The sequence below is a fragment of the Brassica napus genome, chromosome A7 (genome assembly GCF_020379485.1).
Source record: "Brassica napus cultivar Da-Ae chromosome A7, Da-Ae, whole genome shotgun sequence".
NCBI classification, from domain to species: Eukaryota; Viridiplantae; Streptophyta; class Magnoliopsida; order Brassicales; family Brassicaceae; genus Brassica; species Brassica napus.
Genome location: NC_063440.1, coordinates 14,382,499 through 14,398,365, shown reverse-complemented (window position 1 = coordinate 14,398,365; position 15,867 = coordinate 14,382,499). Strand labels below are relative to the sequence as shown.

General features: G+C 37.1%; 1 protein-coding gene across 2 annotated transcripts; it reads left to right on the top strand.

Annotated features, from left to right (window-relative positions):
* Positions 1–192: 192 nt before the first annotated feature.
* Positions 193–15,298, top strand: LOC106358464 (nuclear pore complex protein NUP205). Of its 2 annotated transcripts, none has more exons than XM_013798269.3 (45): positions 193–475; positions 568–663; positions 806–880; positions 971–1,075; positions 1,169–1,279; positions 1,939–2,098; positions 2,534–2,619; positions 2,731–2,853; positions 2,929–3,156; positions 3,547–3,636; positions 3,985–4,128; positions 4,285–4,401; positions 4,495–4,701; positions 5,036–5,137; positions 5,254–5,391; positions 5,785–5,915; positions 6,004–6,123; positions 6,267–6,390; positions 6,505–6,702; positions 7,364–7,482; positions 7,706–7,856; positions 8,034–8,146; positions 8,227–8,308; positions 8,408–8,494; positions 8,617–8,694; positions 9,322–9,528; positions 9,964–10,056; positions 10,126–10,239; positions 10,332–10,502; positions 10,616–10,671; positions 10,756–10,828; positions 10,901–11,091; positions 11,217–11,343; positions 11,419–11,496; positions 11,577–11,741; positions 12,237–12,407; positions 12,486–12,623; positions 13,212–13,355; positions 13,509–13,610; positions 13,705–13,791; positions 13,912–14,043; positions 14,120–14,220; positions 14,492–14,611; positions 14,828–14,948; positions 15,036–15,298. In XM_013798269.3, exons 1-45 carry the CDS (start codon positions 335–337, stop codon positions 15,114–15,116), a joined length of 5,598 nt encoding a protein of 1,865 aa, XP_013653723.2. In that variant the 5' UTR covers positions 193–334; the 3' UTR covers positions 15,117–15,298. The 2 variants fall into 2 exon arrangements, with proteins under 2 accessions (XP_013653723.2, XP_013653722.2); XM_013798268.3 differs by having other exon boundaries at positions 13,702–13,791.
* The last annotated feature ends 569 nt before the right edge of the window (positions 15,299–15,867 follow it).

The following is a 15,867-nucleotide window of genomic DNA, read 5'->3' as shown; positions in this document are numbered from 1 at the left end:
GAAGTTCGAGAGAAAAATATAGTATAATGATGTCTAAATAAAAATAAAAAATTTCTTTTTGAAAATATTATATTTAAAATTATGATTTCTGCTTGGTGTAAAAAAACTATTAATTTACTCTAAAATACAATAAATTTATTATATTTATATACTTATTTAACACCGTTAATGATATCAAATGCTCATTGAGTCCGTAAAAAAGGAGGGCAGCTCGTCAAAATCTTAAAAAGGTCTGGAGGCGCACTATTGCTTTAAAGCTCTCTCGTGTTAGGGTTTTTTCTTCGGAGGGGTTTTGTTCGTTACTCCGCGGCTAGTTTCTCGTCTGCTACCTGAAATGGTTTCGCCGAAAGAGTTAGCGGCCATAGTACAGTCCTCGCTGCTGGGATCGTCGGCGACAACCCCCACGCAGCGAATCGAACTCACTCACGCCATTCGCAACTCCTTCTCCTCTTTCCAGAACCTCCTCTCCTTCCCGGTACTCGATTCGAGATCCTTCCGTTAGCTTTCGATTTCAATTTTTCCGATTTCTCTCGAGCTCTGAATCTTTTTTTTAATTTTCTGTTTCAGCCTCCGAAGGCGTCCGATAGAGCGCAAGTTCAGTCCCGAGAGATTCGACTTCCTGATTCGTTGCCGATATCGTTGGATGACCAAGATGTTGCGATTGTAAGTGTCGCTGCTTCTCAATGGACTCCGATTATAAGCAAAGTTTCTCTCTAGTTATGATGCAAACTGTAGATGCAATTTTTCATTATCTTTAGATGATTCTATGTTCTATAAGATCTAACGGTACTGTAACTGATTGTAGAGTTTGAAACTGAGTGATGAGCTTCACCTGAATGAGATAGATTCTGTTCGTCTGCTTGTATCTGCAAACCAGGAGGTCGACCCCCTTTCACTCTCACCTCTTAGCTTCTAGTGGAGTTATTTTTTATTTTTTGGGATATGCTCTTATATTTTATCCTATGCGTAGTGGGGTTTGATGGGACGGGATCCGCTTGAGATTCAACGCCTTGCAATTGGACTATGGTACACAGGGAGAAGAGATCTTACATCAACGCTCTACACACTCCTGAGGGTATAGCTGGCACTCATTTTATATTTCTAGCTTTTTTTTTTTCCTTTTTTTCTTCTTTGCATCATCACGCGGTACCTTTTTCTTGTTGAACAGGCAGTTGTTATGGACCAGGGGGTTGAGCCTGATCTTATAGCTGACATTCAGGGCCTGTTAGAAGATCTGATTAAAGCTGGGCTCAGACAACGGTTAATTACTCTTATAAAGGTAATTACCGCTTAGGTTCTTTTGGGATACATCCTCATACGTTCATGCTGTGATATCTGTATAGTTCGTGGAGTATCCATGGAGACATCTGTTTTGCTATCCATTTATTTCAGAGAGTTTTATCAAATTTTTTTCCGATTAATTATTTGAAGTCTTCACAAACTTTTCAAAATTTCTACTGTGTAACTATTTACTTTAGTGCACATTGAACCATGGGGTAAACATTAAGGTATTGTGACTACTAAAAATTGGTCCACCTCGTGAAAATGATTGTTTACTGTTTTCACCTGTTCTTTTTTTGAATCGTTTGGTTAATGTTTTATGATACTCTTAAAATTGTCGACTACACAAGACGCTTGGGTATTTTTACATCCTATGTTAGCCTCATCTTTGAAATTTGTTTTAGGTGACTCTATGTTAGCGTTAAATTCAAAGAGAGTTGCGATTCCATTTTGTTTAAGACTTGTTATTAACATCTTTCTTTGCATTACGACCAACATGAGTTCAAGCGTAATCTTTTGAATATTTTGATGGACATTGTCTTCGGCTGATAGAGTTCATACCGAACGAAAGATTTCATTTTAAACTCAGACAGTTAATGACTTTCTCTTAGCCATCATTATGTTATGATTTTCATGATAGCAAATTTTTGTTGTTAGGAACTCAATCGGGAGGAACCTTCTGGCTTGGGTGGGCCCTTATGTGAACAATACCTTATTGACTCGAGAGGTGCTCTTGTTGAACGAAGAGCTGTTGTTCATAGGGAAAGACTGATCCTGGGACATTGCCTTGTTCTTTCGATTTTGGTTGATAGACCTGGTAAGCTTGACTATTTTTAATAAAGCTTTTGCACGAAGGGTGCCACTTGTTAAGTAATTGAGTGCTGCTTTTCGTAAGTTCTATTGTATACCGTAGCAAGTAAAACTACTGATAAGTTGTCGTATAAGTTTGCTAGGAAACTTATGTGCCAGACTAGTTAGGTCGTTACGCAATGTGCTATGAATATATTGTGTTTTCACTTACGCTATGTCTGTTGGCATGCATTGAATGTGCTTGCATGCTTGATTGAAGTTGAGTATCGTATGTGATTTATGGTGTTTGATACATATGCTATATTTTGGCTCTTGTTTTGTTCTATGGATATTAAAATGGTTAATCTATAGTACTAAAGCACTGCTGTTATTTTTTTTGTTTCTGCTCTTGAGGATTTTTGCTATTTTATTGTCATGCTTCAAAGAAATTTGTTCTTCGCAGGTCCAAAAGATGTGAAGGACATATACAATGTTTTAAAAGACAATGCAGTTCAATTAACTCAAGGAAATGACACCATAAACTATCAGGTTCATGCTAATCCTCTCCATGACATGGAAGCTTTTATGAGTTTCACTTCATTTGCGCGTATTATATGTATATTTTTGTATTACGTGACATGATCAATTTCTTTGTTGCAGATCAATTTTAGTCTTCTGTTTTCTCTCATCATTACCTTCATATCAGATGCCATCAGTGCACTATCGGATAAGTCATCTATGATATCTCAAGATGCTTCGTTTAGGACAGAATTTCAGAATATTGTAAGACGAGTTGATACATTTTCTGTCGCGGCTTGTCCGTATCACTGAAAACTGACACATTAAAACACACTTCAGGTCATGGCTTCTGGCAGTGACCTCACTGCTGATGGCTTCATTGGTGGCATAAGGCTTGCATGGGCTGTGCATTTAATGTTGATATATGATGGAATATCTGGAATGGATACAATTTCTGCTGCGTCAACAACTGATATGGGGCACATATGCTCCTGCCTGGAGTCCATCTTTTCAAAAAATGTGTTTCAGTTTTTGCTGGATAATGTTCTTCAAACTGCAGCCTACCAGGTACTTCAATTTTAGACATCATTGCCAGGAATTTTGCGTATTCAGTTAATGTCTCTCAAAAGCTGGGCGCCTGTTGGATTTTCTGCGACTTAATATCATTTGACGAACATTAACTGTGAAGAGTTACTTTTATTTCCAGCTAGTAGATGACATATTTGAATTCTTGAGCTTTTATTGAAGAAAAGTTGTGATATAGATCTCTACTTGAGAATATGGTTTTATTATTTGGTGTTCGATGGGTTCCTCTTGGATGTTTGATTTATTCGTGCATAGTCACTATAATCTTGCTTATTTAGTGACTCTCAAATTTTAGCCTCGTTACAGTTTTTATCTTTGACCCCCTTGTGTGGGTCTATCAATGACTGACATTTTGGTGGTTGCTACACGCAGAATGATGAGGAGGACATGATATACATATACAATGCGTATCTACACAAGTTAACCTCTTGTTTTTTATCTCACCCGATTGCAAGAGACAAGGTTTGTTCAGTATCTTTACCTAGCATTTGTGTAGTATTGAGTATCTGTTGGTGATCAAAGCTTGAACGCTGCAACATAATAGAGTAAAGCTTGGTAGTTTTTTATCCCTAGGTTCATGTTCTGATAAGAATGACAAAACATGGTGATATATGCTTTTCGAATGAGGAAGTAATGCATTAGTCGCAATCTCTGATGATTTCTTAATCACTTTTGAGATTAGTGGCATAGAAAATAAAAAATTTACGACTGCACCTGGATATTTTCTGATCTGATAGTGTCTGATAAGTTTAATATATGCCATCTGCATGTTTATTTCCTGCGTCTAGCCTGATCATTCTTATATTCCAGGTGAAGGAATCCAAGGACATGGCTATGAGTGTTCTTAATTCTTACCGAATTAATGATTCACTTGACGGCAGTATGCAGACTGAAGAGGCTGACAGGCCACTGCCCTTTATTTCCCTTATGGAGTTTGTAAGCAACATATATCAGGTAAAGAACCACTAGCCAGTCGAACAGTTATTGTTGAAGCTATTTTTGTCTCTCGTAGCATAATAATGAGCATTCGAAAACCAAACGGATTGGATCACATTTCATTTTTCATACCATATACCTTCTTTCGAGTCTTGATATTACAAGCTCTTGCAGAAAGAACCGGAGCTACTCTACGGGAATGATGTCTTGTGGACTTTTGTAAATTTTGCCGGAGAGGATCACACAAATTTCAAAACTCTTGTGGCATTCTTGGAAATGCTGCGGACTTTGGTACGAGAAGTCTTTATATCGTTTTTTTTTTGTGAGATCCCTTTTACCCCTTTATCCATTAAGTTTCCTGACTGTCATCTTTACTCTGCCCAGGCTTCAACTCAAGAAGGTGCTTCTAAGGTCTATGAGTTGCTCAAGGGTACAACATTTCGCAGTATAGGATGGGCCACTTTGTTTGATTGCATAGCAATTTACGATGATAAGTTCAAGCAGTCTCTTCAAACTGCTGGAACGGTGATGCCAGACTTCCTGGAGGGCGATGCAAAAGCACTTGTTGCATATCTGAATGTACTTCAAAAGGTAATATAACGTTGTTTAAATATATTCTGGCTCTACTTTCCTTCTAAATTTAGTAACCTTTTTGTAGAAAATTGATAACTAAGATGGCTCCTAAGAAACATGGCTTAACTCCGATTCAGTTCTAATTGCGTACATACGTGCTTTCTCTCTTCAAGTGGATCCTTTTCATCTTTGAAACATATGTTTGAACATACTTGCAAATGCTTCCTCATCTGGGAGGGATTTGGCAATATGTTGTTTAAACCTCTTTGCAAATGTTTTCTACTGTGAACTGATTTTTACACTGCATATATTTTTTTATTTGGTCAGTAAGTGTGTTTTTCATATTCTGCAGGTTGTTGAGAATGGTAATCCTACTGAGAGGAAAAATTGGTTTCCTGATATCGAACCATTTTTTAAGCTTCTTGGTTACGAAAACGTTCCTCCATATCTGAAGGTCAGTGGCATGCTGGAGATCCTTCTCCTTACGCTTTGACTGTCATATGATCTGTAAAAAGCCTCTGGCATCAGTACATATCAAACTTGCGTTTATGGTAACTGTATTTTCTGCAGGGTGCTCTTAGGAAGACCATTGCTGTTTTTGTTCATGTATTTCCAGAATTGAGGGACTCTATCTGGGCTTTTCTTGAGCAGTATGATCTGCCGGTTGTCGTGGGATCACCGGTTGGAAAGACTGACCAATCTTCTCAGGTAAATGCTTGGCTTCATAGGGAATATTATGAATAGACATCTCAACTTTATTTCTTCTGTAGTTGTTTAGATTTTTATTACTGCATTGATTTTTTTAACTTACGCATCAAAGAAGGTTTGTCATCTCGCATAAAAAAATTATTTTGCCATGTAAAGTAGCTGTTTGTCACAATATTGATATTTGTCTTATTCCTTCAACAACCTCATAATATTCTAAGTATGAAAGACTTTCATGTGATGTTTTTTTCTCTGAGTATTCACATAACTCGCTGCTCTATGTTCGTTGTAGGTAAAGTTAGTATGGCATGTGTTGTTTGGTGCATCTTTTTGTTATTCCAGCTGGAGTGAATCTTTGGCTTATTTTGAAACTAATTAAGACTTTTTTATATGCAGGTCTATGATATGCAGTTCGAGTTAAATGAAATTGAAGCAAGGAGAGAACAATATCCTTCAACAATATCGTTCCTTAATCTTATTAACGCTCTGATTGCGGGAGAGAAAGATGTGACTGATCGTGGTCGTAGGTAGTAGCCTTAGATTGTCGTATCTCTACGTGAATCTTAGTCATAGAAATTTTGGGGCTGACGTTTTTTATATACATGTTTTTTGTAGATTTATTGGCATCTTCAGATTTGTTTATGATCATGTATTCGCCCCCTTTCCTCAAAGGGCATACTCAGATCCTTGTGAGAAGTGGCAATTGGTTGTGGCGTGCCTTCAACATTTTCACATGTAAACTTGTGCTTCTATCTTTGATGCTTTCCTTTTTCTTGCTCTGCCAAATTTTTTTTTTCTTTTAGCAGAAATAAGGACATGTTTTAAATGTGTGTATATGCATGTTGAAGTGGATTAACATTTTCTGCATTACACTTCAGGATCTTAAGCATGTATGATATTCAGGAGGAGGATCTTGATGGATTTACTGAGCATTCACAGTTTTTGGTGTCAGCTGAAACATCTTCACTACAAACGCAGCTACCAGTTATAGAATTACTAAAAGTAGTAACTAAAATATTCTTGCTTTTTATTTTTACAGTGGAAACACAATCCTTATCTCTAGTAGACATGTTATATATGATATATATATATAATAGGTTCAACTTTTTTTCTCAGGATTTCATGAGTGGGAAAACGCTGTATAGGAACCTTATGAGTGTCCTTCAGGTTGGGGTCAATTCTATCATGAGCGAGCGAATGAGTAAAACTTACGGGAAGATCTTGGAAAAGGCTGTGCAACTCTCTTTGGAAATCTTATTACTTGTCTTTGACAAGGATTTGCTTGTTTCTGATGTCTGGCGTCCGCTGTACCAGGTACCTTGTTGTTCTTGTGATGCTTCGAAGCTTTACTTTGTGTTTCTTCTGATTTCTCGATCTCTTAATATGTAGTGGAAATGCAGTTAGATATATAAAGTAGTTTTTTCAAAGAGTATTAATATGTTCTTCTGAACAGAGTCAGAGGTTTCTGGTACTGTGTAGGAAGTTGACATTATCTGTTACTAAGTTTAGGTATTTCATCAATTTATACAACTTCCAATCCATACATGATATATTCTAGAATTTGCACACTTTGCTCGACTGCCTTTTTTTCTCTTAAATTTGTTCAGCATTCTATTGTCTTATTAACAGTGATGTATTTATCTTCGCGTATACCATTCAATTAAGGTTACTAACATTAAGTCAAAGGTGAAGGGTACAGAAGTTCAGGCAATTTTCTTTGTGATCATAACCTACTTGACTAATAGCAATAAATAGTATTCCTTCTCCAACCTGCTCCACTGTTGTGTTACGTGGTGTAAAATATGAACATGGACACTGTTGTTAATTTGGTTATTGCTTGATGAGTCGTGAATTAATATCCAACCGTCTATTAAACGAACATTTTTTATTTCTTCATGAATCACCCTTTCCATGTTTTTATGTTATAAGGCACAAGACGGTCAGGTACTTATGTTTAATTTTGTTATTTCTGCAGCCTTTGGATATAATTCTCTCGCAAGATCATAATCAAATTGTGGCCTTGCTGGAGTATGTCAGATATGATTCTCTTCCTCAGATTCAAAGATCGTCAATCAAATTGATGAACATCTTAAGGTGATAACTAAATTTTACAGAGCCACTTCTTTTCATTTGTAGTCTGTTCAGTCACATGTAACTTGTTTCTCAGATAGCACTGGCATATACCATTACAAACTGCTTTCAGATACATTAGTTTTAAAAATATGTGATTGATTTCCTTTGCTATGTATAATTTGTCTGACCTTGTGTTTTAATTTGCTATGTACATGGGTTTTAATTAATCGTACTCTTGAAACAGTTCTCGCTTGGTTGGACTCGTTCCAATGCTGATTAAAATGAACGCTGCAAATTCCTTGATTGAGGATTATGCATCCTGCCTTGAGCTACGACTTGAAGAGGGTGAAGTTGTAGAGAACAGCTGCGATGATCTAGGGGTCCTTATTATGCAGGTTATTTTCATCAATTGATGGGTTCACTTTGTAGAATATCATACTCTGTGCACTATGGTTTGGTCTAGGGATGTTAAATGGGGTTTCTTCGCGTTTTAATGGGTTTTATTGTCTCTCCTTATTATTTATTTATCCGTACACCTTCTATCCTCAACGATATGACCATTACATTTGTAGCTTCTGGTTGACTGTATCAACCGGCCTGCACCAAATATCACTCATTTGCTTCTTAAGTTTGACCTGGATGCCCCGGTGGAAGGCACAGTTTTGCAGCCTAAGTTCCACTACAGGTTTGATTGTCATTTGTTGGCATTGTATGATAACGTATATCTCCCAACCATAATCTTCATTTTTTTTTTGCAATCTGCAGTTGTCTGAAGGTCATTCTTGAAATGCTGGAAAAACTTCCAAACCCTGATATAAACTTCTTACTCTTTGAGTGTGGCTTTCAGGTGAGACATGCTGATCCAGGATGATAACTATCCGGTCTATTCAAAAAAGCGAGTTCTATTTGGTCAATTGTTTTCTTAACCATCTTTCACTCTTTGCAGCTTTTGTGTGAGCTGAGTTTGGATCCATTAACTAGTGGTCCAATCATGGATCTCTTGAGCAGCAAAAAGTATCAGTTTTTTCTTCGGGTACACTAGATTATCTTCTCCTTGTACTTGAATGTGCCATTCTATCCTTGGTGGGCTGTCCCATCTAAGTCACAGGTGACTTATTGTTTACTCATCCCCTCTTATATGCCTTAATGTCGCAGCATCTTGATACCATCGGTGTTGCTACCCTTCCAAAAAGAAGTGGTAGCCAGACGCTCCGTATTAGTTCACTTCATCAGGTATCTACTTACTTTCATGATAGTATGTTACCAGTTCATTCTTTGTATCAAACATATTTTTAGTTTACATAAAATATTGACTGCCTATAAGCGGTTTTCTTTCTTCTAGTGGAGTGTGTCCCTAGGTTATTATTATTATTTTTTCACCCAATCCCTTGTAAGTTTTTTTTTTCTTCGCAAATCTATAATCATACCAGTTCTTCTTTTCCTCCCATATCCAATAAGATACTACCTATACGTAATATTTCTTCGGCTAGTTTTTCATAGACGAAAATGACAATCTGCATATATGCACTCTTTCCTTCTTAATATTGCGACACCTTGAAATTTCTGTCGGCTTGAAATTTCTGTCGGTAGATTCGTTTCTTGTTATGTCATCTGTATTCCATTTCTGTTTTGCTAAGATATCATGTGTTCTGTTTCTGCCTGTGGTTAAAATATTGTATGCACTACGCTTTATCTCTTTTTTTCCGTTCGTAATAGTATCCATCATCCGAAATTCCGAATGTGTTCCTAGAACACATCAATACTGGTTCTGAATTGTGTTCCGAATTTATATTTTATTTCAATGTTAAGGAGTCCTTTATGTTATTGATATTATTTCTCATTCATCTATACCTTTCTCAGAGGGCGTGGCTGTTAAAACTTCTAGCTATTGCATTGCACAATGGTTCTGGAAGCAGTTCAGATCACCTGGAGGCGTGTCAGAGCATACTTTCTCATCTTTTTGGGCGGGAGGTAACTGAAGCAGGGAACGAACTTTATTCTTCCAGTACATATCCTCTTCAGGATGGTCTTGATTATGCTGGAACTAGTTCAATCAGTAAAAGTAAGGTGAGTTAAGAATCTCTAATGGTTTGATGCTTAAACTATGCGACTTTAGAAACTTCCTTGTTTTATCCTACGGTCTAGTAATGATACTTTCGCTGATGTTCTGCCTGAATGATTATTAGTTCGTAGGTTTATTGGTGCTACATGTGTAGCACTGATCTGTCATTCTACCATTTTATTTATTAGACAATCCATGGATGGTACAAATAACTGTACTGACCCCACTTTCTGAAGTCACCAGCATGCACATCACCCTATAGTTAGTTTTCCTTGAACGGTAGTATTTTGAAAAAAAAAATATGTCGCTTTTTCCCATGCAACATCACTTTCTTTCACTGGACTTCTGAAAGCTCTATGTGTCATCATTTCTTACCTAGTTTGAGGTTGTTCATGGGAACAGCTTTCTTACTTTTGTTTCTCTTTTTGAATTGAGTTCAGGTATTGGCGTTGCTTGAAATCCTCCAGTTTAGATCTCCTGATGCTTCGATGCAGCTTCCTCAAATTGTGTCTAGCCGAAAGTATGACACATTGGTAAGGCTTGAGAATATGTCTGTGTGTCTGCGTTGAGTATAGTGATCTGAATATGGAGTTTAATTACAGGTGGAGGAAATACTTGGGAACCGTGATCCCTCTGTAAGTGGCAGTATCTACTATTATTCTGAGCGTGGTGATCGCCTGATTGATCTATCTTCCTTCAGTAACAAACTCTATCAGGTTTGTTCTTGTGATACTTGAGACCAGATCTTCTCTCCAATAAATTTTTCATGTAATACTTTTTTGTCTAATTAAATTCTATTTATGTTTAGAAACTACATTCTGGATTTCCCCTAGTGGATAGTTTTCAAAATGTTGCTGAGGTTAATGAAGTTAGAGAGACAATTCAACAGCTGTTGAAATGGGGATGGAAGTATAATCGAAACCTTGAGGAGCAAGCTGCCCAACTCCATATGTTAGCTGGCTGGTCTCAGATTGTTGAGGTTGATTGCTCTCCTAAAAATCTCAGATCAGCTTTAGTAATCATGATTATGTGCCACTTTTCCAAGATATAACGTATTTATCTTTTTGTTATGCTTTATCTGTTTTGTTTTAGATATCTGCCTGCAGAAGAATATCTTCTCTCGATAATCGATCTGAAATTTTGTATCGGTGAGTTCCTTCCGTGCCAGAGGTTATTTGTTTGTATAGCTTTCTTGAACATTGCCTGACTTTTTCTTCTCTGGTCGTTGGCAGGATACTTGACGCCTCTCTAAGTGCCTCTGCTTCTCCAGATTGTTCATTAAAAATGGCGTTTGTACTTACTCAGGTGTGTTTTAGCTTTTGAGTTTATTATATTGTTTAAATGTGCTCTCCATGTACTAACTTTAGGTTTTATTAGGTCGCCCTTACCTGCATTGCCAAACTTCGTGATGATAGATTTTTGTTTCATGGTGCCTTGAGTTCTGACACAGTGACATGTCTAGATGTCATGATGGTAAAACATTTATCCACTGGTGCTTGCCATTCACTTCTTTTGAAACTTGTTATGGCAATTCTAAGGCACGAGTCATCAGAATCCTTGAGAAGGCGGTATGCTTCTAAGCTCTAGTTCTTCTATTTGAACTTAGTTATAATACAACACGCAGTTATTTTCTGCCCAGATGATCTATATTCAGTTTATCCCCGTTCCTAACTCATTTTCCTTTCTCTATCAGCCAATATGCATTGCTCTTGAGCTATTTTCAGTATTGCCAGCATATGATTGCTCTGGAGGTGCCAACATCAGTCGTGCAATTCTTGTTACTGAGTGAACAAGATGATGCAGATTTGGATATCCAGAAGGTATGTGTTTGCTTATTAGAGACGTATTTGTTCAGGCCATGTATGCTTCGATGCTGATTTTTCTTGTGTTTTTAGATTGACAAGGAGCAGGCTGACCTTGCTCGTGCCAACTTTGCTATAATAAAGAAAGAAGCTCAGGGCATCTTGGATCTGGTAAATGCTACTTCTTTCTTATTATTAGCTATAAGCGTATAATCATTTGCACTTTTTCACATTGAGAATACGAATTTCAGGTAATCAAGGATGCATGTCAAGGCAGTGAATTTGGAAAAACGATTTCACTTTACGTGCTGGAAGCTCTTGTTTGTATTGATCACGAGAGATATTTTCTTAGTCAGCTTCAGAGCAGAGGTTTCATACGCTCTTGCCTTGGCAGCATTAGTAATATCTCCCACCAGGTATGTTTCCTCTTAATTACTGATTGTGTTATGTATTGTAAAATATTTATAGTAAGCTCATTGACGTAATTTTTTTTTTTGCTTTAACTTTGGTAACTACTGGTGGTTAGTTAGTTTGAGTTGACTTAAAAATCAGCACCAATAGATAAAATTGCATTAGAGTAAAAAATGCCCTCAGTGTGTACAAGTTCACTCATGGAAATTCAAGGTTACAGTATACATATATGTAAGCTGGTCAAATTAGTATCGCAAGCATGTTAAATCTTCTTTAAGAGGCATATTGTGGACAATTAGCAGCTGGTTTGACTTTCTGATCCACATGAAAAGCATATACACCTTAACTCGTGTCTTTTATACCCCATTTACTGATTAGGTATTGATGATTATATAGTCTTCATATGCCTCCCGTTTTTAAATTTTGGAGACATGATTAATATGTGGGTATACTTATTTCTAGGACTTGCATTTATACATGTGTATTTGTTATATCATTAGGCCCAGGATGGAAGACATTTGCTGGAGTCACAACAGCGAGCATGTACCTTAGAGGCAGAATTTGCATTGCTACTTAGAATAAGCCACAAGTACGGAAAGTCAGGAGGCCAGGTTCTGTTCTCCATGGGTGCACTGGAACATATCGCCTCATCTAGAGCTACCAGTTTCAAGGTAAAAACCTAATAGTTATCTGCTTTTTTTATGTGACCTCGATATTTCTCTGGTTATAAGCCCAAAAGTACATTCTAGGGAAATATGAGGCGGGTCAATATGAAGCTTCAGACTGACACAGGATATGATGTTCAAAAGCAACGAACAATAATTACTGCTGTCCTAAGATTGGTGTTTTCCCTCACTTCATTGGTTGAGACCTCTGAATTTGTTGAGGTCAGCCTCTTTTCTTTAGAAGACCTTTTTTACTATCTTTTGCATTGCTAATGCAGCTTTCATCTTCGGACTTTGTGAGTTAGTTGAGGAGTTATGTGAGAATGATCGCTGAATGACAGATACCGAGTTCAGTTTGTTTGAAAATTAAAATCAGTATTATTTTCTTTTTCTCTGCCCTAAACCAGTGTGTTGTTTTAGGTATTGTAGAAAGTTGAATCATGTTACTGATTTTTCTATTGTAGTTATACATCTATGATGCCTTTAACAAGTAGAAGTAGAAACTCCGTACTCGTCTTTGAGAATTTAAGTTGTACAGGGACAATCACTTGCCAATTGCAGTATGCTTGTAAGACAGAGAGCAATCTAACTAATACTGGATATCAGAAGCATTTGTAAAGTTTAGAACAGTTTGTATTGTTCTTGTTAATTATTCTGGATAGCTGAACCTTATTATCTGGACTTATTGTCACGTAGTCTTTTTTTGCTATTTAGTTACCAAGTCGTCATTTTTTTCTGGGTAACCTGATCTTCTTAAAATGCGAACTGCATTTACGTTTCTTATTCTCCTTTTATCTGGGCGTTTGATAGGGGAGGAATAAAATTGTTCGTGAAGTTATTGAGTTTATCAAAGGACATCAATTGCTTTTTGACCAACTTCTTCGTGAAGACGTAACCCAAGCAGATGATTTATTGATGGAGCAAATTATCCTGGCAGTAGGAATATTGAGCAAGGTAATTCTTTGGGGTGCTTACAGTTTTCTTAATTTTTTTCTTATTGAGGGGCTTTTGCTCATCTTTTATATAATTTTATCTTCAAGCAGGTTCCCCGAAATACCACAAGCGAGTTAAATTGACTTTCATAGAAATTATGTTCCGTGTTTGTAGGTCTGGCCTTTCGAAGAGAACGATGAATGTGGATTTGTTCAAGGGCTGTTTGATTTGATGAGCAAGCTTTTCATACCGTCTCGAGAAGGACAAGTAGTTCAGGTACATGGATTAGCGCCTCACAAATTATTGTCATCTAGTCCTCAGTTTCTCATATTTGTGTTTCTCTTTTGTTTTCTCCTCTGGTGGACAGAAGGGATCAGAGCTCAAATTGTCTCAGTTGCGATTCAGCTTGACTTCTTTCTTATATTTTCTAGTGACCAAAAGTTCTTTGAGGTTACAGGTACTGTTGTAGCTATTTCCCTCTCTATGTTCTGTCCATTTCTCATCATCCCGTTGTTTTTACCAAACATAAGTAAATACTCATGCCCCTTCTCTATTACCCTTACCCCCGCCGCCACAGATATCAAATGATTCTTGTGATAACTCCGCTAAACTACGGCAACCAACGTTGATGCTTCTCGCATCTCTTCTTTCGCATGTGACTGATTCCCTCGAGGGAGCAGCAGAGAAAAAGTCCTTACTCCTTCATAAGGTTAATACTATCCTAATTCTTACCCTTCAAATTTTTTTAACTTGCATATATTCAGAATTGTATGTATGATTTGCAGATTAGAGACATTAACGAGGTCTCAAGACAAGATGTAGATGCAATACTCAAGATGTGTGATTGCCAAGAATATGTCACAGCATCAGACAACATACATAAAAGGTCAGTGAATTTCTTTCTTCTGCTTGCTAAATCGCCCAAGAAGAAGTAGGTCATATATACACATAGAGTATGTATCTTTGATATGTTGATTAAGCAGAGATAATGCTTACTTCTTTGTATCATGATGGTGGGTAAATTTACCCAGTTATTTTAAACACCTAATATGCGTAAGCAAATAGTTAAACTTCACAAGTTGATGAAAGTAAATGTCACCTGAAGAGACACTGTCAGGTACTGTATTTATGTTCTTAATGCTTGTTATTAACCTCAGGAGATACATAGCTATGGTCGAAATGTGCAAAATCGTGGGCACCAGGGACCAGTTAATCACATTGTTACTACAACTCACAGAGTATGTACTGAATATCATCTTGATCCATCTCCAAGATAGGTATGCTACTTTATCTTCAACCATAGATATCTTAGTTTTCTGAAGGCCCTCTTAGTCATGATTCTGGATGAGACTCCTAGTTTTATGGATTACGCAAATTGTGACAGCGAATAACTCACTCTTTTACATCTTGTGTGTCTGCAAGTGCAAATCCAATTATTGACTAGGTTTATGACTCTTGTGCGTCAATGCTGAAAGCTTTTTTTACATACGCAGATCTGGTAGTTCGAATGAGTGGGCATCATCATATGGTTCAAAATCTCATCAACAACAGGAAGTTGCTGATCTCTGTGGCAAATTGTCACCTATCATAGAAAGGCTTGCATTACTGAATGAGGTATGTATATAGCCTAATCGATTTACAAAAAAAAATTATTTCGTAATCATCATGTGATTAAAGTGAAAGGACTTTTCTTGATCGCAGGGAAAAGTAGGACACAACTTGAAGGTATTCAAGAGACTGGCGACTACAGTAAAAGAAATGGCTGTCCAAAAGTGTTTATGATCGGCTCTCAAGGAATGTAGAGAATCGTATCTGGGTGTTGAACTATTTCCTTGTATGAAATGTCCAAATCAAAAATGTATTTGTCGGTATGTATAACTTGGCTCGCCGATTTCACTGCTACAAAATTGCAAGGTGTATCCACGAGATTCAACTCTGATTAATGATTTCTCTATTACCGGATATTTCATCTCCGCTTTCAACAAATACTCTCGGCCAAGGGTCTTGTCTCCTGTTATCTTGACATTTTCCTAGATCAACATAATGTTTGCATTCGAGGAAGACTCATGAAGACCCTTTTTCCTAGTATAACCATAGTCTATATTACTGCCACATGTCTTTTTTTTTTAATCAGTACTGCCACATGTTTAATTAGTAATAGTTACATGCTTTTAGTTATATGCATGTAATTATTACAAGTGTTTCTTCTTGTCATCTCTATTATCTTCCTCTCATCTCCCCAGAACTACAATCCCAGTCTTTCCATGAATACCCAGTTCCCAATCCCTCTTTTCTACTGCTTCAGATGTCCCCAATCAAAATCCATAATTGCAAACGTCGCCGAGAACCTCAAGTATCCTCTTGTCTATTTGCTCGCTGATCTCGAAAGAGATGAGATTTCCTAAAAAGTGATAGAAAGTGTAGACAGCATGGTCGGAAAGTGTCCCCGAGAAGTCGCTATTTTTGTTCAGTAATGTTTGTTTTTCATGTAAAATGTAGACAGCTTTTTGTTTGATCAGTTCGATGTTAACTA